Genomic DNA, 22,095 nt, shown 5'->3' on the forward strand with positions numbered 1-22,095 from the left:
CTCAAATGTACTCCGGGTTGAAGGTTGATGATGATGATGATGATGATGATGAGGATGATGATGAAGGTGATCTCCACACATACATTACATTGTGACAATTTGACCCTGGTGTCTGGTAGGTTTGATTTACAATGTCAATCAAGCGCCTTCATCTAGTTTGGACATTGTTGCGGTTACCTCTCTCCACCAGGAGAGGGAGACAACGGATATAAAATGTAGTTTTGCAGATTTCATCATTATATTGAAACACAAGAAAACTAGACTACTGTAACAAAAGCATTAGTACTGCCTGCATCATGTTCAGAGAGATGTTTCAGCTCACCACTTGTCTTCTCTCTTCCGCCGATGAATTGCCTGAAGCTATGAATTGCAGGGACCGTTGCAGTGCAATAGTTATGAAAGCAGTCATGGATGCTTCTTGCTCTTTGCCTCCCATGCCCCCCTACAGCAAAACAGAGAGATTAGGTTATATTTCACCTCCCTCACACTGTCATTCTCAGTTTTTCTTGATCACAACATGCCCAACAAAAGTCCTCAGCCCTTCCCCACCCCTGAACCAGAACTCTCCCATATGTTTACCCTGAGCTCATTCATTTATCTATCTTCTATCTTATATCTACACATTTCAGGAATATCTGCGTGTACTGTTTATTTGTCCTTGGCATTTTGAGAACCATGCGATAAGCTTCACACTTGAGGGTGTATTGCTGTTGACCCAAAGGAGTGCAGTGTCGAGTGTGAAGTCCATCGGTTCTCGAAAGAACGTTGCAAGCACTCATATATCTCGACAACATTACAAGCAACACACACATCAAACGTTTCGAGCTGTCATCGCATGCCAAAAGGGTGTCAAAATTGCATCCACAACAACTATATTTTGAAAAGCAGAGTTACCTGCATCTCTCTGTGCAGGACGGGATGTGGGTCTTTGAAGGAGCCGTCTCCACTCTGCACAGAGACCAGGTACCTGGCGGAGAGGGTGATCTCCTCTGGAGATACAAACTGTGAGCCCCTGCCTTGCTCTTGCTTCACCGTCTGGCGCTCTGCCACCATGGAGAGGACTTTAACTACAAGGCCTGAAAGCCTGAGGACGGAGGCGTAGGCAATGAGGGGAAGGAGAGAACCAAATGTGGGGGAAAGAGAGAGAGGAAATGGGGAGATTGGGTTTAGGTTGTGTAGAGCAGGGGTTCCCAAACTTTTTTGTCTCAGGGCACCCCATAAACATATTTTTAATCCGAGGCACCCCTACATTATAATTTTCACTCCCAGCACCTTATATTTATAGCATATCGTCGTTGTCGGGTGGAAACTTTGTATGTCCCAAACCGTTCATTTTGTATTTATTGTGTGCTTGTAGATCTGCTGTTTTCACTAGTTTTGTGCGACAGTCTTGTATGATTAGTCGGGGGACTTAAGGATATCTCGCGCTAATCAGTCTAAAAGCGCGGAATTTTGCACAGATGTAGCTCAGGGCATGCTCTAATGATTTAGCTAGGGCGCCCGAGTCGGCGACCTTCGGGGTCGCCACAGCGGCCAAATCAAGTTGGGCTCACATTGACTTTCTATACAGGAGGAAAATACCCAGAAAAACTTTTTTTTTCTGGGTATTTAAGTAGGATCTGAGGGGTCTAACTAGGGGTTTGTCATCATGCTGAATCCATTGCAAGCATTTGTTTTGCACAAAAAATATTCCTTGGGCTAGAAATGGCATCAGAAAACGATGCATGTATGGGTGAGCATTCATGTTAGTCGGAGGCCTTAGGTTTTTTTTTCTCGTGCTAATCAGTCTAAAAGCGACACATTTTGCACAGATGTAGCCCAAGGCATGCTCTAATGATTTAGCTAGGGCGCCCGAGTCGGCGACTTTCGGGGTCGCCACAGCTCCAGAAAACACCCAAAAAACTCTGAAAAGTGATGACTCATCACTTTTCATCACTAAACCATCGTTTTCTTGGGCCATTTGTAGCCCAAGGAATGTTTTTTGTGCAAAACAAATGCTTGCAATGGATTCAGCATCATTACAAACCCCTAGTTAGACCCCTCAAATCCAACTTAAATATCCAGAAAAAAGTGTTTTTCTGGGTATTTTCCTCCTGTATATAAAGTCGATGGGAGCCCAACTTGATTTGGCCGCTGTGGCGACCCCGAAGGTCGCCGACTCGGGCGCCCTAGCTAAATCATTAGAGCATACCCTGGGCTACATCTGTGCAAAATTTTGCGCTTTTAGACTAATTAGCGCGAGATTACCATGTCATCTCCCTTAGGCCCCCGACTAGATGAAGCAGGGCTTTGCTTTACCAAAAGACGTACACATTTGAAACTTGGAGATACCGGTACGAGGTTTATGCCCGACAATGACGATATTTTTGTGATTATGTTGCGAGGAAAACGTTGAGATAATATTTTTTCAAGTGTCCAAATAAATTCCAAATATTATCAAATGGACTGCTGTCGCGGCACCCCAGGGTGCCCCGTCACCCACTTTGAAAACCCCTGGTGTAGAGTAAAGGGAATATAACAATAACAGAATTCTGTACTGTATGAACTAAGCCAGTGGACACCCATTTGTATGACAAGGACGCCCAAATTGATATGTACTGTATTTGGCCACGGACAACCATCTGAAAAGAGTCTGTGCATGCCAGGAATCCCCCTAAAATCTAAAATTGCCAGTCACGCTCACAACAAGCTCATGTTTCTAGCTTGTCTGCTTTTTAGTGTAAAATATAAACTGATTGTGATGCTATATTAACACATTTTGCTGGCTGGGGACCACTGAACCATTAAACTACTGTAAGTAACTTTACTCACCAATAACTTGACGGTCTATGGAGCCATGCTCCATAAGATCCATCTCTTTTTTTGTAAGTTAAGATTCTCATGTAGCCTGAAGAGGAAGAGATTTTTAAATTGTAAATCGATTTCCCAACACTTTAAACTAAGCAACTACATTAATCTTCTCTCCCTTTCCAAACTCTTTCTCCAAACACGAGTCATCCGCACCTTGCTCAGTCGTATGGAGGGCCTTGTCTCTGGTGCCAGGTGGCAGCTCACGCCAAAGCTGACCATCATCAAGGTAGCGCAGGGCTATGGCCGTAGGGGCCAGCATTTTCATTGTCTGCTCTGCACACCCAAAGGGCAGCCTGAGCAGACCAGAAACGCCCTCAGGAGAGAGGAGGGTCCGGGCTGTGCTCTCACCAAAGCCATCCCCCGTCCCTGATGGGATGAGAGCGTGGAACAGAAGCATACAGTTATGGTCAAATATCAACCTCTGTGATTAAACTCCTCCTCACCCATAGCCACTTAAACCCGACAGTGCCATTGTATGTTCTACTGCAAGCTCAACACACTGTGAGCTTGTAGATATGCCATTTCCACCAAACGTTGGCCTATTCTTTGCCGAACGTTCACCTGTTATCTCTGAAAGTCTGCCTATTATGACATGCCCAGAATGGGGTGAGCTGTGGCTCATGGGGTGAAATAACACAAAGTATTACAAGTGTGGTAGATGGTGAGTAAGGAGAATCGAGTTAACTGCACGCACGCATGCATGCATGTATTGCTGTGTTGATATGGCGGTTTGATACTTGACAGCATTGACTAGCATTGACTGTTGTGTGCACTTTTTTTTTGTTTGGCACTGTTTGTTAAGTTATGCTTTGAGTATAGCTTTTTTTTGTGTGTGTGACGTGTCACTTATAAGCGTTGAATGTTTCGTGGTCACTTTATGTATATATTCTTATTTTTTTTGTTTTGTTTTTGTTGCAATAGCTCTTCAACACTTTGTTTATATTTTCTTTTTTTGTGCTTGCTCTTTGGACTAGTACAGTACTATTTTTCTTTCTCTTACTTCTTTGTAACTTGTAACCTTAAACTGCTGTGCTGCCTCTGGGCAACTGAATTTCCCCCGTGGGATAATAAAGGTATCTATCTATCTATCTATGTATGCATGCAGTCACACGCTCACACACACGCACGCACACACACCTTCTATCTTGATGAAGATGTTGGAGGAGGAGTCAGGGACAGTGTTATCTGGCAGTTGTCCATCTATGTACCTGAGGGTGGTAGAGCTGCTCCTCCCTGTCCAGACCATGGAGAGAAGAGATCATAAGCAGTTGACTGAAATGCACCGTTCAATTTAACAACGAATAGAGCGCGGCCGAAAGATGACTTCATTCATGGCAGTGTTGATTTCGTCGACTACCTTTTTTCACTGACGAAAACTAAATAAAAACTAAACAAAAACTAAGTTATGATGACTAAAACTAAGACTAAATATATTAACACCAAATTTTGTCAACAAAAACTAAAAAAAAAAATAGACTAAAATGTTAAAAGAGTAGACAGTACAGTACAGTAGAACTAAGTCATTTTATGATTGGTTGCACTCCGAAAATAGCCGATCTACAAGCCCATAACGCGTCGCGCTGTGAGCTTTTTGTGAGCTTGTAGATCGGTTATTTTCAGCATGCAACCAAGTGACGAGGTCATCAAGGCCTGCCAAAATACTTTTTTGTAGACTGTCTAAATCACATTTTAGTCTACATTTAGTAGACTAAAATGATATTTGGTCGACTAAAACTAAATGGAACTTTATTCAAATGACTATGACTAAAACTAAATAAAAAATGTCTGTCAAAATCAACAAAATCAATTCATGATGCATTGAAAGGACCACATCGGAAATAAACGCTCTATGTGTTTGTTTGTTTTTTGTGTGTGTGCTTTTCACAGATATGTAAAAATATACGTTCATGCATATGCACGTTGTGAATATCAACTGAAAAACAAATACAAACATCTCACCCTCCAGTTTTACTACTTCAGCTCCAACTTCCACTCTCTCCACTATTCCCTCTGTCTGAAAGAAGAGAAAAGGTGTTGATAGTAGATAGATAGTTACCTACTCCTCCCACGAGGGAAATTCAGATATAGCAGCCCAACCCAGCTGCTTTTTTTCAGCTTAACCCACAAGGAGCGCGAGGGGGGGAGCAGTGATAGCTGGAGCAGGGAATCGTACCTGCGACCTCTGGGGTCTCCGGAGTCCTAGGTATGGACACTAACCACTCAGCCATCACTGCTCTTGAGTTCTTCTTTCGTGCCATCATTGTGGCAGGTTCCTAGACTTTGAAGTTCATCACATAAGACTAGATTATCCACACGCCATTATCTTGCTGCTCCTAAAGTAATCCGAGTCCCCAGAAGATTTTTTTTTTTTTTTTTTTGCCACTTGGGGGAGGGGGGGCGAAAACCCCTAAAGTCACTCACAGTGTCTGTTTTTCAATGATTATCTATTTATGTATTTATTTATTTATGTTTTATCTTCTTTTATGTTATTTATTGGATTGTGCCTTCTCTCATCTGGGTTTGTTTGCTGTGGCCGGACTGATTTCTCATGTTTGTATGGACTTTGCCTTGTGCTCTGGTTTGGATGTGTGCCTTCTCCCTGTTTTGGATTTGTATTCAGACTGCTTACATGTGTATCCTGCTTTTTCTTCTTCACTGTGTCATAATAAAGGAACGTTCAAGCTACTTACCGAAACCTTCAGCATCTTTTCAATGGCGTCTACGCCAAACTCGTGTGTTATACTGTAGAGGCGTATTTTGATGGGTATCTCGCCCGTTTCCATAGGGACTGCGGAGAAAGAGACCAGCTGGGAGGACTCAGGCTGCACCGTGATGTTCACAAAACTTGTAGAGGTGGCCGAGCCCGGAGAGCAGAGGCCTGGGCTTTGAGCCATGTGCACCGCTATCTACAGAGAAAGGCACGTTTTTAGAGCAATTTACAGTTTAGTCATTTAGCAGGCGCTTTTTATCCAGGGCGATTTACAATAAGCAAGGTAAACAAATGCAAAGAGGCAGTGTAGTGCGGTGCCTCAGTAAACTAGGATCACAGGTAGACCAAGAACCCATGGGATCAGTCACTATAGGTACTATCTAAATAATGATCTGCACATTGAAGCTCTAGGATACCAGACACAATAATGACCTATTGCTCATTTAGATCTAAAATATACATTAACCTGTGGTCAAGAACAAATGATCATGGTAAGACCAAGAAAGTGTTTGGATAGATGTTATTACAGGTCTGCAAAAAAAAAAAAAAGAAAAGGAAAAAGAAAAGAAAAAACAAATACATCAGTAGTTCTCAAAATGGGGTCATTGAGGGGGTACCAGGGGGTCCCCAGCTAAATGGGTGATGGTTAGGAGGAACCAAATGGACCCTTACAGGTCTGTAACTCTGAGAGTGTACAAATGGAACCAAATCGACCCTTACAGGTCTGTAACTCTGAGAGTGTACAAATGTGTAATCTCTGAGTTATAAGGGTTTGTAGTTTGTACATAGGCTACCGGTATACATGTATATGTACTGTATAACACTGGGGGTGGTTGAAATAAAAAAGGTTTGAGTGCGGCACACCACATAGGCGCTGATTCCTGACAGTGTGTCACGGGTTCGTGTGCCGAACCCGACGACCTATGTTGCGTGTCATTCCCCATCTTTCTCTCCCCGTTTCCTGGCATAAAAAGCCCAAAAAACACATCTAAAAAAAGGTTTGAGAGCCTCTGCTTTGGCATTCAGTACCTGCACTTCCTCTTCGCCATAGTTGTAGATGACGGGCTCGATGGCTATCTGCTCGTATCGTCTCACTGAATAAGGCAGTCTCAGAGACACGAATATCCGCTTTAAAACCTTGAACTCGTAGGGCTCGGCTAAACAGAATCCTGAAGACATGCGGGGGTGAAGCATTAAGCGAATTGCAGTGGATCATTTCATTCAAAGATACAACCGAAGATGAAACAAAGGGGAATCCATCTTACCGTGACTTGCAGAGAGACTGACAGCTTGTATCTCCCATGTGGTGATGGAGTCGGGCAAGATCACAGAGTGACTATAAAGAATGTCATTATTAATTATTCTTGTTATAATAGTGATTCTGGCATCGATTGTGAATAACTTGATTTTTCAGGCCTTTACAGCACTACCTAAAACTCTTTTACAAAGCAAATCAACCATGCGTAAGCTTGAATTCTAACGTCACGCATATTACAACCAACAAACTTTGTTTATTTGTCTATTTTTCATTCATGTTTTGTAACTTAAGTGTCTGGCGCCTACCTTTTTTCACCCTTTACATCTAATACTGTAAATTCAAAGCTTGGAGGGAAATGTCGCCGAATGTCTTGAGTGGTTTGGTCGAAGAATTCTTCAATGTCCGATTCACTTGCAGCTATAGGGACACAGAAATATTGTTCCGTGATTAAACTCTCTTTAATGATAAAGTTGAGCTCTAAAATGTTAATGGTCTGTAATAGTACAAATCCTTCTCACTTCGTGCAAAATCTCTCTGAGCGACCTCTTGCCTTCTCCTCTCTCTCAGCTTTTCTCCTTGGCGGCAGCATTCGAGGAAGGCCTCAGTGCAGGCCTCTGCGTCTGCATCTGTGTTGAGCTGAGAAACCCTCTGCGCTCTTTCTTCACAGGTTCGCTTCATAGGAATGCGTTCAAGACCGCTGGTACAGCACCTATGTAGCGTCTCATCAGTGTAGTTTGACTCTGTAGTGAACACATGGGAGAAATATATGTGGTGATACATTTGGTTTTGTTTAATTTTTCAGAAGAAGCCAGGAATGGTACTGAGGATTCGCTGTCAGGATTTGAGTGCGCCTTAACCATGGTCATGGTATACTGACTCTAACTTAATTCATGGCTAGTTCTTTACTTGGTTGCTTGCATTACACTTTGTTGTAGCCTATAGGCAAAGTATGAATTATCCTTTTCTCCACCAGCCTAATGTTGGGACTCTGTTACTGCTTATATTGGTACTAACTCGCCTCTTATTATCAACCTTTTGTTGGTTGTGTTCTATATCAGTTTTCATATTATGAACCACAGTGGAAACTTGGTTTGCAAAGATGCCACATAAAAAAACAGGGCATTACTTACTTAAGTTTTGAAACGCTTGCCGTAGGTCTAACGAGCGCTTATTCCGTGTAGGACGTGATTCACAGCCAAACCCTGGGAATTACATAATATGGTTAGTATATGTCTAGGGCGTTTCTTAGGCCTACTTCATTCACATCAACATAATAACAGCATGGTCTCTTTCTGCATGGGGAAGATAGGATCACAGGTTCAGTCCAATTATCTAGCGTCCCCATCCAATGTGTCCATGAGCAAGAAACCAGAATCCCTATTTATTCACTCATTCTCTGTTGCTCTGTACTCGAATATCATCCAAATGTCTGAACTATTAAGTAAAACAGCCTGCTGGTTATAGCCAATTGGTTTCTTCTATGTCACACTGCTGTGTAGGCCTAGTCTTTTATGTGGGGTGAGCTTTCTGGATTGCTTTGGAACACCAGCAGCTTGCCTTGCCTGTTATATCGGTAATAATAATTACTTGCGCCAGCAGAGCGCGCAAGTACTGCGTTCGGTGACGTATCTGTCGCGTATCTGTCTGTGTTTACGCCCGTAGCCAATCAGGGACCAGCATTCTTGGTGACCTCACCATCAACAGCCAATGAGGGACCAGCATTCTTGGTCACCATCAACAAGTGCGACCTGATATAAATAACAGGGTGCGCACTGCTGGTGCACAAGTAGTCCATACTTGGCCACGAGTGCAGAAGGGCCCACTTCCTTGTTCATCAGAAGGGCCCATATATCGGACAAAGCATCTTTAAGTAAAGCAATACGTATTGCTTTACTTAAAGATGCTTTGTCCGATCAAAACCTCGGTTCGAAGTGAAGCGGTGAATTTTTATTGTATGTGTACTAGAGCTTTGAAATCAGTGTTCCAGATCTATACATCCTGTGTTCTAGATCTATACTTTCTATGTGCTTTAGTTCTATACTTTTATGAATTCTGAATGAATGAATGATTTTGTCTGGAGGGCCAAATTGTCATGTGAAGCTTGACCAATCCTCAATTCTGCATGCACGAGACATGTACGGGACATGTACGGGACAGACATTCTCACTCCTTGAGAATCTATGGGAATCCTCAAAAAAACAGGTACAGGACATGTACGGGACAGACATTCTCACTCCTTGAGAATCTATGGGAATCCTCAAAAAAACAGGTACGGGACAGACAAAGCCACTCCTTGGAAGCGGCTTTCACTGCTTCAAAAATAATGCAGCAAATTAAAACCTGTACCCTTTCTCTCTAATGACTTCTGTGACGCAGATGGAGAGAGAAAGGCGAGGCCTGCGCCGTTTAATGTTGAAACAAGGTCTGATCCTCCGCTATATGAGCAGCCCAGGTCATAGGACATCATGGAAGAAAACACCTGGACACAACATAGAAAGGTTAAAGGATGGGCTTTATGCACAGCAGCAATATTGGACAGAAATTGGGCCTCTTCCATACTTCCTTCACAGGTGTTACCAATGATTACAATTTACAATTTAAGCATTTAGCAGACGCTCTTAATTCAGAGCGACTTACAATAATGATACTAACTACAAAGATGCAATTTGAAATTGCGAGCGTGGTTGCTGACGGTTGCTGACTATATTCTACAGTAAGCTAACTGTCATGTGAAGCTCGACCAAATGATTTCCTATTGATTCCCACTCCCATTGATTCCCTACTGATTCCCACTCCCATTGATTCCCTATTGATTCCCTATTGATTCCCTATCACTGCCATTTCCAATGGCAGACCCTAGAAGACTATAAAGAGTCTATAAACGGTTACCCTATAAGTCTATCAAGTTTCCCTAGAACTATAATGTGTTGCTCTGTCAGACAACCACATTAACTAGAAATATATGCAATTGGAAATTACAAGTGTGGTAATCTTTAATATGGTCTATAAAGCCTGCTGTCAACCGGGGTGAACTTAAAAGTGAACTTGACACCATAGCTTACCTGTTTTCATGACATTAAGTGAACCTGGAAGTGAACTTTATGACACTATAGCTTACCTGTCTGGCAGTGAGCTTGTTGTTGGCTTTCAGAGCGTAGATGGCCTTGTCCACGGCCAGCAAGGCTACTTTAGCTCTCTGGCCCTCCAAGTCAATCTTAAATGTTGCGCTTTTCCCAGGGTTAAAAACGTGTTGACTTGAGGTGACCTGGTATTTGAGAGCAAGTGATGAATAACATTTTAAATGACATCATAAATTTGTGCACACCTACTGTATGTCCATGTGAACACACATACTTTAAGTTAATATTGCGACACTGTCATACTCAACAAAGTATAAAACAGGACAAGGTATTACGTATTAAGGTGGCTCTCCACCAAACAGACTACTTCTGACTGCATCAAACTGCTTCAGACTGCTAGTCTGTTGTAGTCTGCTGGCATTAGTTGGCAAACTTGGCATTTAAAAGTCGGGTGATGATCAATGCATTCAAATGACACCTCCACACCACACCAGGAGGTGGATGCCAGTGTTGCCAGGTCTGCTTATTAAGCGACTTTGGGCATGTTTTCTTGTAAAGTCGCTTGTAAATATTCATAGTTGTGGGTTGTGTTTGTTTGGGCTTGTTTCTAAAGTGTAGTTGCTTATGGCATCCCTTTTGCATATAGCTGATGTAATAGGGCTCAACTGGTGAAACTGGTCGATTCTTTTGGGCTTGTTTTCATAGACCTGGACGCTTGTATGTCTCACGAGACAACAACAGACAACAACAGCTGCAGTCACTGTCTGAGTGGTGCTGTTGGGCTGCCTTGAAATGAATGGACAGGGATTTAACATTATAGCTTAATGAAATTAAATCCTCTCACTTCACACTGGGCGTGATTCTTTTTACAGTTAGTGACACTATTTTCTAACACTATGGTTAGTCTATGTTCTAACTCTATGATTAGTCTATGTTCTAACTATATGGTTAGTCTATGTTCTAACTCTATGGTTAGTCTATGTTCTAACTCTATGGTTAGTCTATGTTCTAACTCTATGGTTAGTCTATGTTCTAACTCTATGGTTAGTCTATGTTCTAACTCTATGGTTAGTCTATGTTCTAACTCTATGGTTAGTCTATGTTCTAACTCTATGGTTAGTCTATGTTCTAACTCTATGGTTAGTCTATGTTCTAACTCTATGGTTAGTCTATGTTCTAACTCTATGGTTAGTCTATGTTCTAACTCTATGGTTAGTCTATGTTCTAACTCTATGATTAGTCATATATTCTTACTCTATGGTTATTTGTATATTCTAACTCTACGGTTAGTCTATATTCTAACTCTATGGTTAGTCTAAAGCAGTGTTTCTCAAACTTTCAAATTTCAAGGTCTCCCCTTAACTCTGGCAGGGTTCATTTGGTTCAACCCATACAAACCTGTATGGGTCAATTTACTATAGAACCCCCCAAAAGAACCCACAGAGTACCTGAAATCCACTTTGAGAACAACTGTTCTAACTGTATGGTTAGTTCTGGCCTCTGGACTCCTCCTCACCTTGAGCTTTCCCTCACATTCATCCTTGACATCCACCCACACAGAGTCAGCAACCACGTCACCGTTGGAGTGGTAGTAGTAGCCAATCAGACGGAAGGATGGGATCATGTCGGCTGTGATCCGCAACAGGTGTTTTGATAACAGTCCAGATGTCAGGGAGCCATGTTTAACGAGCACTCCACGGCTAATTACCTGCAACACACACATGTATAATGGTCTGTAGTACTGTCCGTTCCCTTCTAGGCAAGAATAACGTTTCAAATGTTTCAAAACTATGAAAACTATGTACCGGTATTTTGGAGAAAATATATAGCATAAATTATGTTAATCCAAATGTTTTACTTTGATTCCAAAGTAAATGTTTTATTCAATGTGTAAGTTCGTAAACGTATGCAATGATGTGTTTTTATGTTATATGTCTAAACCTAACCTCATTCCTAAACTTCAGTAAAACTATCAATAAAGCTAACCTTATTCCTAAATGTAACCTGTAAAACTATGCCTAAACCTTAAGGGAAACTAGGCAAGTCTGTGTGTATAGAAACACATTCCCCCCTCCCCCTCCACTCTATGACAGGCATCAAACCGGTAGTTGTCTTTGATGCTTTTATTGATTAGAGAGATCACTAACGAGCACTTGACACTTTTATGGCCCAATCAATTATCTCAGTACACAACCCCTTTGAAGTTCAAAGGGAGCATTTAAGAGCTCTGGCCAGCTCCCCCTGACAAAAACGTCCATCCATGGCATGAATGTCAACATAAACACAGGAACAGAATCAAAATACAGACAGGGGGATGTGTCTTTCTGCAAGGAAACACCCCAGCAAAATAATATAGTGAAATGACTGCTAAAAAATGTATACATATATTAAAAATAGTCTTAAAGTTACCTAGTTTCCCTTTAACTTATTCCTAAACGTAACCTCCGTAAAACTATACCTAAACCTAACCTTATTCCTAAACGTAACCTCAGTAAAACTATACCTAAACCTAACCTTATTCCTATAACTTAACCTCTGTAAAACTATAGAAGAATACAAGAACTGATGGGGGTGAGCGGTCCATGGAAAAAAAGGTGGGCAGGTGTGTTTTGGGGCGAACGTTCCAATATGTCATGTCTACATGCCTTACCATGTAGTACAGAGTTCTATCCTGAGACTACAAGTCTTACCATGTAGTACAGAGTTCTATACTGTGACTACAAGTCTTACCATGTAGTACAGCGTTCTATCCTGTGACTAACAAGTCTTACCATGTAGTACAGCGTTCTATCCTGTGACTAACAAGTCTTACCATGTAGTACAGAGTTGCATCCTGTGGCTGCCCACCAATAACCTGGAACGTAACACTGAGCTCATCCCCCACAGGGTGAATTTTGTTGTTGCCGACACTCAGGTACAAGTAACTGTTACTTCTCGAAGAGGCTCGTCCAATGGCTTTCCTCTCATGCTGACCCTCTACTGTGACCTATTTAACAGCGGGGGGGGGAGGAAAATAAAAACAAAGGAAGTGAGGGAATCAAAAAGGCAAGCAAAACAGTCAGCAGAAAATAAACCATAGAGTTTGACTGCACTGACTTCAACATTAACAGCATTGTTAGAAGTGGAACTGGGGAGATTAAAGGAGGAAAACATTGCCCCCTCCTGGCTTGTTTCTGCTTGATGAGCCGCCTCCCCAGATGTTGGTACATTAACATGCACTGTCACTCCAGCTGCCGGGGACCCATTTGGGTGACGCACCACCACCTGTGGGCAATATATTACCATATTGACACACACACACACACACACACACACACACACACACACACACACACACACACACACACACACACACACACACACACACACACACACACACACACACAGGGAGAGAGAGAGAGAACCCCTTAGTAGCCAATTGAACCATTTATCTTTTTTTCTTCTTTTTTTTGGTCTTTTCATTTGACTTGTCATGCCTACCACCACATCCAGCGGGACCCCAGGTATGAAGTGGGAGCGGGTTCGAGACAGATCAATGGTGTAGCGCTGTGAGACGACGAGGAGAGAGATGTCTGCTTCCTGTAGCTCACCACCTGTGTACATAATGACATTTATTTACATCATGAACAGGCTTTTAAAGACCTGCGCGAACTGTACAGATGACATGGGGACCATTGGTTCCATTTATGTATACTCACAGTTAAATTAACACTCAGGATTTTACCGATAAGGAATTTGAGTCCCCAGGTTGGAAATCCATCTCCCGTGATAAAGATAAATATAAAAATAACGATAACGATGAAAAAATATTGTTCTCAATTGAAGTGGGTGGCAGCATCCACACCACAACGATAAAGACAGCGATAGCCATAAATGATATTGTTTCAATCACTTTACGCACTATCATGGCGTCAGATAATTATCGTTATCTTTGTGCTGTGCTGTGCTGTGCTGTGCTGTGCTGTGCTGTGCTGTGCTGTGATGTGTCTAGGTCTTACTGTAGATGTCAGTGACAGACACGGCCATGTAAAGCTGTGCTCCACTCTGCTCCAGGTCAGACAGTTCCTTGTTCACTTGTTTCTGTAGATGCTCATTCAGTTTAGCAGTCGATAGATTGTATCTCGCTTCACCGTGCTGGATCTGTAAAGCATGTTTTTTTATGAAGTACTGTACAGTACACATGAGGAGTCACCTGGACACAAAGTGTGCAGAGTCTACACAGGCTGGCAAGATTCAAATAAAGAGCCTCTAAAACAGGGGTTCCCAAACTTTTTGGGCTCAGGGCACCCCTATAAATATTTTTTTCATCTGAGGCATTATATTCATAATTTTCACTCCCAGCACCTTATATTTTAGCGATTATCTTGCACGGAAAGCGTTGAGATAATAGCCATTTTGGTTAGTACTGACTGAAAATAACTTTTTTTAAGTGTCCAAATAAATTCCAAATATTATCAAATTAGCTTGCGGCACTGGACTGCTGTCACCCACTTTGAAAACCCCTGCTCTAAACTTAACTTCATCACCCCGAGTTCTTGAAAGGAGATGTCTAACAAATGCTAATCTACCTTGTCTATTGACAAGGTAGATTAGCATTTGAATGTTTGAGTGTGGATACTGTGGTTTATCAGCTCAGTGGCCTACCAAAGACTCTGAAAAATGAGACCCAATGCCTCCCTGCTTGTCACTCAGCATCAGGGGTTGGAATGGGGGTTAAGTACCTGTTACATACTAGACTATGTCCAGGTGTACTTGTACATATAAAATAAACGTACAGTCAGGATAATTCAGCGTGTAGATATTTATTTTTGTTTAGTTTAGTTCTTCTCACCGAGCCAGTCATCTCCAATCCCCTGATGAAGACTGGCTTTGTTTTTGGTCCTTCTTCAGAACCTGGTATTATCACTCCAACACGGCTATGGAAGGATCCTTTCACCTTCTTACCGTACGAGTACCTATGGTGTTAGTAAACACTATGGTAGGCTGCTCTCACCTTAAAAATATGTTTTTTACATGTATTTCACAAGAATTTATGTATGTACGTAAGTATATATAGGCTACTTACAGGGCTGTGATGGTGAAATCCAGCCGCTCTGCATTCAGGAGCACATAGCTCTGCTCTGATTGGATGTTCACCTCGAAACTCGGCATCACTGACGGGCAACAACAAAACATTGAGCAACATTACCTATTTGGTGTGTGTGTGATTCTGTTCAGTGTCTGTGATAATTGACAGCTGTCTGTGATAATTGACAGCTGCCTTATAGGCATGCTTCCTGTACCCGTGATCTGTGTTCTGACATTTCTTTGTTGAGTTTCCCAAGTTTGTGCATCTACTGTACCATTGTTTCTGTTCAAGAATTTCTTGTTAAATGAACGCAAATAAAGATGTTAATGTGTGTGTCTACCATGTTTACTATCCTTGTGGGGACACCACGAGGACATAAAACCAGAACAGGCAGTGTTCTGGATCCCATGTGGAAAAGGGTCATTTATGGTTTAAAAGTATTTAAAGAAATATTTGAAAGTACAAAATATATTTATGAATAATCAGGTGTTAAGGTTACCTATGATCCTAGAATACTGAGGCACCGTCTCTATGCATGTGATGTCTTACCTTGTGTTTACCTTGCTTGCTTACTTACTGTAAATCGCTCTGCATTAAGAGCGTCTGCTAAATGCTTAAATTGTAAATTGGTCAGGAATAATTTGGTTTTAGTTTAAGAGATTGGGATTTTAATGTAAGGCTTAGGTTGTGGTTAGATTAAGTTTAGTGTTTAAACCGGCATATTAAATAAAAATGGCATTATTGATGAAAGACAAAATGTGTATGAGTCTGGTGAAGTGGATACTGGATACCAAGTCTGTCTGCTCACCAAATTTCTGGACCTTGAACTCTCTAGTCGCAATGTTTGATTTAGAATCATCGTCTTCATAGTGAGCCTGGATCTTCCATGTACCCGTTCTGTACAACAAACCATACGGTACATCAATGATAAATGTGACATGTACAAGGTACGTTTTTAATTATATAATTATACTTCATTGAATGATTGTACAGGGTTCCCACACATTTTTACCAATGAATTTCCAAAACCTTTCCAGAATATTTAACCCAATTTCCAAGACTATATTATAACAATAATTCCGCTCAAACACGGTTCTATTGTGAAAATAGCCGATCTACATGCTCACAACGCCTCGCAACGAGGCGTTGTGAGCATGTAGATCTGCTATTTTCACAATTTCTGACTCTAATATTTAACAATTTGGCCAATGTTTAATTTGTCATTTCAGAGGTATTAACAAAATCAATAACCAAAGACAATGCACAGCTATTTTTTCCAGGACCTTGCAGGACCCTTGATCAATTCCAAAACTTTTCCAGTACTGGAAAAATATTTGTCAAATTTCAAAATATTTCCAGGAATTTCATGACCGTGGGAACCCTGATTGAATTATTGTGTCGCTTGCTGAAATTGCGATCAACGCGGTCTCACGACAGTGTAAAATGTGTCTTGTGATCAGAGCAGCTCTCAACATACTCTGACACATCAGGGATGTTGAAGGAGTCGGTCCATATCCCTCCTGTAACTTTTCGCTCGCCCTTCATTATTCTGTTTCCAGCCGCATTCTGAGGGAGAAATGTCAGATGAGCTCAATGTTACTGTAAACATAGTTCAAACATGTATGAATCCCTCTCTACAAGCTTGAGCTTGTAGATCAACTCTGATCAACACTGTTGCACGACGAAATAAATCAGTCAGAATTTGTATTTAATCAACAGCTTAAAGGTAGGGTAAGTGATTTCACTTAAAGAGGTGGTGCCATAGTTTTGTACTTTTTCAGGTTTTCTTGTGTCGTGTGTCAGAGGTTGACAGTATTTCATTAGACCCCCTGGTGTGGTTGTTATGAGCAATTATGTATTCCCTTTGCCTTTTGGATTTCTTTCTTGAGGCTGCCACCTTGTGGTCAAAAGTGCCCATCCAAAAACACAGAGTGACATCACTCTATCTGGAGATAATCATCCCCTCTCCTTTTACCATTCACCCAACACACGTGGTGTGGCTTCAGCTGGGTCACCACCCACCATGACAACCAGGCATACTTAATGAACTGGTGGGTGTGGCCACATAAAAACCTAAGTTTAACTCTTTCTGTACACTTTTTTGGAAAGAATCTTCCTCCTATTATCATAATACATGATAATCATGATAATCAAGGGGGGGTAAAAATCATGGCACTTCATAGCTTCAGTTTTCATGTAGGTGACAGGCAGGGGCCTTCCTCCAATCATGATCAAGTGTGGGCAGGCCTTGTTGTGCATAATGTCCGCCCCCACTCGACCATGATTGGAGGAAGGCCCCACTCTATCCTGATTGGAGGAAAGCTTGTCAACCTCACAGGAGATAAGGCTGATGTCCAAACATGGACCAAACACTCTATAATAGTAACTATGATCAGAACATATATCCTTTTTGTTATTATTTTAATTAAATGAAATCACTTACCCTACCTTTAAATTTGAACCAATCAGTGCACAAATGTGTTGTACTCACAATTATAGAGAAGTGGATATTTTCCTCCTGCTTGTGTGGTCTCATCGTGTGGTCCAGAGTGAAAATCCTGTACCTTACTAGCAGAAATAAAATGGTAAATGGTGCATTTACTGTATATTCTCCAAAGTGCATCACACGATTCACCCATTCACACTCCAGTGGCAGAGACAATCTGTTCATCGGGAGCAATAGGCTAAGTGTCTTGCTCAAGGACACTTCGACACTAACCCATGGAGAACCGGGGATCAAACCGGGAACCTTGCGATTCCCAAACGGCCGCTGAGCCACTGCCACAATAACTATTGTAGAGTAGTTGAAATGACTAGCTAAGATTGAAACGTCAGCCTGGTTTTGTGACTCGTACTGCACATTTTATAGATCAAACATTAGGTCGTTTCATTCTGTCTCTCTACCTTTCTGTACGGGGGTGTAGATGGGCTGGTTGGTCTGGATAAAGATGTAGCCCCTGTGTTTGGACACTAAGACCCTGGTTTGTTTGACTCGTCTCCCGCCCTCCGCCACGGGGAAGGAGTCACACTCTGCCACCAGCATGAGGTAGGGGGTTCCAACGTAGGCTTTCAGTCCTGCCATCTTCTCCCTGTCTATCTATACAGACAAGACATGACCTTTCTGTATATACTTTGAAAGGGACAAGGCATGGGGGGGGGGGGGGGGCAATGGACATACAAAATGAACGGACAATAATATTACCAGAAACTGGTAACAGGTCTGTAACTCTGAGAGTGTACAAATGGAACCACCATTTGTACACTGTCAGAGTTATGGTGGTCCTTGCAAATAAAACATTTGAGAACCCCTAGTACTAGTGGACTCATAATGTGCCATAGCGACGTAGTAAATATATAGGCTATATGTGAAGAAAACCTGGAGACTTGACGTTCAGTAATTGGGTATTATGATGAAAATAATAAATGTAATATGTCAAACTGAAAATCAAACATTTGCCACGGACACCTTTGTCCGTGTACGGACATTTAGAGAGATATTGATTGATTCTGGGCATGTCATAACTAGTATAAATAAATGGACATGAGTCTTCCAATGAGTGACAATATACTGTATAGGACCTTTCATACATAATGAATAACTTGAATGACTGTCATGAGAAACAATTATGACAAACTATAGTGTTGTACACAAGAGAAGACGTTTTGCTTGAACTTGACTATACACTCTGTCCAGGTGCCAACTTGCGTCTTGCGCACTTGTACAAGTACTGTGATCGGTGATGAGTGCTGTCTGTATGTATGTGGGAGGGCAAGTTGGCACTCTGCCGGGGTGTCAACTTGCGATCTGTTATTTATATCAGGTCGCACTTGTTGGTGGTGACATCACCGAGAACGCTGCTCCCTTATTGGCTAAAGGCCGGAAACAGATGGCACCAAAAGTAGTACTTGCGTGTAATAATTTAGGTAGGATCCAGTGTGGTACGTGTTTGCAACACTGTGTGTTATTGGTGTTCATATGATGTAAGTGGTCTCTGATACCATGAGCTCCACTGTAGTGATCTCTCCATCCCTAGAACAGGAGGTGGACACTCTGTCAGACACCAATCTTCCTTGATCGTGCTCGGCCTCCAGGTAGAGGGTGACCTGTCTGTTCAGGAGGGATCCTCCCATCTGGACAAACACCTTCTCTTTCACCCCCAGGTGGAACACATTGGGAGCTGAGATGAAGAATCTGGACATTTGGACAGAAACAGATTCAAAGGACAACTTTGTTTTTTTACAACAAGGGTTCATATTTTAGATTGTAATTAGAGAAAAGAAAACATGAGTGTTAAAATGTTTTCATTTACTGCTTCTACTGTGTAGAAGAATCATGCTTCTCGGCCTAAAACATGAAGGTGCATGTAGATTTTGTCCAACCTATATCTACGAGTACGTGTACGTGAATATTTTGACAGTACAAAGCGCTTCAATAAAAGTAAATAGATAGTTTACACGAAAACATAAATTCACATGACCAAACCTCGCTCACGCACGCACGCACGCACGCACGCACGCACGCACGCACGCACGCACGCACGCACGCACACACACACACACACACACACACACACACACACACACACACACACACACACACACACACACACACACACACACACACAAATAGGGACTTAGACCTTTGGCATCTGCAACCGTTCAAATGTTGCAAGAGAAACAAATTACATGGACAGATTAGTCTTCTAAACATTTAAGAGAAAACCACCAAATATGAATGGAATGTATTGAGCACCTTTGTCTTTAATCTAACCTTGGGAAGCAATATTATAATATTGGAATATTGTATCTTCTGAAGAAAACAGCTCTTAATAATCTGCAGAAGCCAGGCCATGACATGTGATATATTTGTTGAAAAGCTCTATATTCTGATAGTACTCATTGCTATAGAGTGTTTGTTCAGTAACAAGAGTCTCATGTCTCTTTAATAAACAAAAAATGCATGTCCAGGTCAAATCAGGACAGAGAACTCAGTCAGTATCCAGATTAGTGAATTTAGAAATGAGCAGACAAAATAGGAACTGGAACACTATTATAATATTTGAACCTGAAATGTGTAGCCTACTCTCTCCTGTTTTTCAGAAAACTGAGGTCAGGATTTAGATGGCGTTTCTTTTAATCGGCCTCAGTACTAAATGGGTTCATCTATTCACGTTGAACATAATTAATGTGTGAGAGAGAGGATTTGAAATCAAGTATTTTGTTTTAAATGTGGTCAATTAAATTAAGTCGCCTAATTTACAGCAAATTACATCCTACACATAATTCTACATTCATTATAATTCTGACTGGGATATAGGTGGGTTATTGCTCTGAGTCTAATGATCGTTACTTATAACAATGTCCCTTGATGGGTTCTCATTACATTTTATGTTGACCTGGCACACTGACTATCTAGAAAAAAAACAAAAAGAAACATGGCACTTTATTTCAAAAAGGTTGCTGACCCCTGATGTAAATAATTGAACAATATAGCACAATATAGAGTGTTAATAATGCCATGTACCTGTCCTGTGCACTCACACAGCCCAGGGTGAAGATGAAGACCAGTGCAGGACCAATGGGAACCTCCATTGTTGTCGTCCGGCTTCAGAAAGGTTCTCTTCTTGTTTGATGTGGTGTTTGGTCTGAGCTGGGTGCTTTTATAAGCTTCTCTCTCTCTCTCTCTCTCTCTCTCTCTCTCTCTCCCCTCTCTCTCTCTCTCTCTCTCTCTCCCCTCTCTCTCTCTCTCTCTCTCCCCCTCTTATTTCTCAATCTGTGAATTCCCCTCTGCCTGTCCCAGTCTCCCCGCTGTGTGTCTCTAGATACAAATGCTGTGTTTGTTTGTTTTTTGTTGTTTTCATAGCTTTGTAAACAGAAGTACCTGTAGGCCAGTGGTGGAAAGTAACTAAATACATTTACTCAAGAACTGTACTTGGGGCTGTACTTAAGTAACATTATAAGGTATTGTTTGACTTTACTGAGATATTTTTACATTTTAGTTATACCTTTACTAGGCCTACTCCCCTAGCCTACATCTCAGAGGCATATATTATACGTTTACTCCAATACAATCATTTAAAAAACCTAATTAAGTTACCAGTTACGTTGTAGATTTTAGATTATTATTACAAAACATACATTAGCTATCCACTTCAACCTTGTAGGCCTATATATTTTGGCCAACTAAAAATAGACAATCTTGTAGATCTGCTATTTTCAAAAGATCCTGGGACATTCTGCATAATGAGTAGGCTACTTTCTACTTTTGGTAGCCTACTTTAAGATTTTTTTTTTAATACCAATATGTTTGTACTTTTGCTCAAGTCAATGCTGAGCACTTTTTTCCATCAACTGACGTTTAGGTCATATTTGGGGGGCTATAGACTTGAGACATGATAACATGTAATACTTAAAGAATACAGCAGGTAAACTGATAATTCTTGTTTGTACAACATACACAGTATGTTTTTGTTGTAATTCCTTATCCTGCACCTCAGTCCAGTTGTGTGGTTCTCAAAGTGGGGTCCTTGAGGAGTTTCCAGGGGGTCCCCAGCTAAATGTGACGTCACTTTAACCCTGGCTATTTGACAGCAGCTGATCTACAAGCTCAAAACATTAACAACACCCTGGCACAAAATGTTTTCGGATGGGGGTCCTCGGCAAAATACATGTTCATTTGGGAGTCCGAGACCCACCACTGGTGATGGATGTGCACGCCAGTAACCTTTAGTTTTTCTTTTAAATAACTGACCATTCTGGTCCCAGGCCAGACTGTGTCTCTGTGCCTTGCACACAGTAGTTATTTTTCTTCTTTTTTTGGAAGCTGTGTCTATGTGTCATTTCATAATCAGTACACAATCCCTTCAATTTCGATTTCCCCAAAATCATGTGACTTTATGGAATTCTGAAGCCTTCCCATGTCGCCCCCTGTTGGACAACTGGGTGATTTGCAAATGATTCACCCAACATGTTTTCATGGCTTTATGAAATGTACCTATCACACATGTTAGACCCCTTTACCTTGGTTTTCTCTCTCAAAATCAATCAGATTTATTATATTATCTAGTTCTACTACTACTACTACTACTACTACTACTACTACTACTACTACTACTACTACTACTATACT

The 22,095-nt window shown here is 41.5% G+C and overlaps 1 protein-coding gene across 1 annotated transcript in view; it reads right to left on the minus strand.

Annotated features, from left to right (window-relative positions):
- The window catches only part of c4b (complement C4B (Chido/Rodgers blood group)), a 30,800-nt gene extending 10,172 nt beyond the window's left edge, over positions 1-20,628 (minus strand). Inside the window, exons 1-27 of the mRNA XM_080720744.1 lie at positions 20,491-20,628; positions 18,966-19,158; positions 17,871-18,063; positions 17,458-17,534; positions 16,444-16,532; positions 15,775-15,863; positions 14,964-15,051; positions 14,730-14,853; positions 13,897-14,038; positions 13,379-13,491; positions 12,995-13,162; positions 12,711-12,884; positions 11,415-11,606; positions 9,937-10,083; positions 9,165-9,297; positions 7,949-8,020; positions 7,337-7,558; positions 7,124-7,235; positions 6,826-6,896; positions 6,590-6,729; positions 5,541-5,756; positions 4,810-4,864; positions 3,988-4,083; positions 3,004-3,216; positions 2,812-2,887; positions 895-1,084; positions 323-442 (exon numbers count right to left, since the gene is read on the minus strand). Coding sequence (XP_080576870.1) covers positions 323-442; positions 895-1,084; positions 2,812-2,887; positions 3,004-3,216; positions 3,988-4,083; positions 4,810-4,864; positions 5,541-5,756; positions 6,590-6,729; positions 6,826-6,896; positions 7,124-7,235; positions 7,337-7,558; positions 7,949-8,020; positions 9,165-9,297; positions 9,937-10,083; positions 11,415-11,606; positions 12,711-12,884; positions 12,995-13,162; positions 13,379-13,491; positions 13,897-14,038; positions 14,730-14,853; positions 14,964-15,051; positions 15,775-15,863; positions 16,444-16,532; positions 17,458-17,534; positions 17,871-18,063; positions 18,966-19,158; positions 20,491-20,558 — 3,573 coding nt within the window. The 5' untranslated portion in view covers positions 20,559-20,628. The remainder of the gene's footprint in view (positions 1-322; positions 443-894; positions 1,085-2,811; positions 2,888-3,003; positions 3,217-3,987; positions 4,084-4,809; positions 4,865-5,540; positions 5,757-6,589; positions 6,730-6,825; positions 6,897-7,123; positions 7,236-7,336; positions 7,559-7,948; positions 8,021-9,164; positions 9,298-9,936; positions 10,084-11,414; positions 11,607-12,710; positions 12,885-12,994; positions 13,163-13,378; positions 13,492-13,896; positions 14,039-14,729; positions 14,854-14,963; positions 15,052-15,774; positions 15,864-16,443; positions 16,533-17,457; positions 17,535-17,870; positions 18,064-18,965; positions 19,159-20,490) is intronic.
- Between the last annotated feature and the right edge of the window lie 1,467 nt (positions 20,629-22,095).

This window comes from Nannobrachium achirus (genome assembly GCF_963921795.1).
Source record: "Nannobrachium achirus genome assembly, chromosome: 2".
Classification (NCBI taxonomy): Eukaryota; Metazoa; Chordata; class Actinopteri; order Myctophiformes; family Myctophidae; genus Nannobrachium; species Nannobrachium achirus.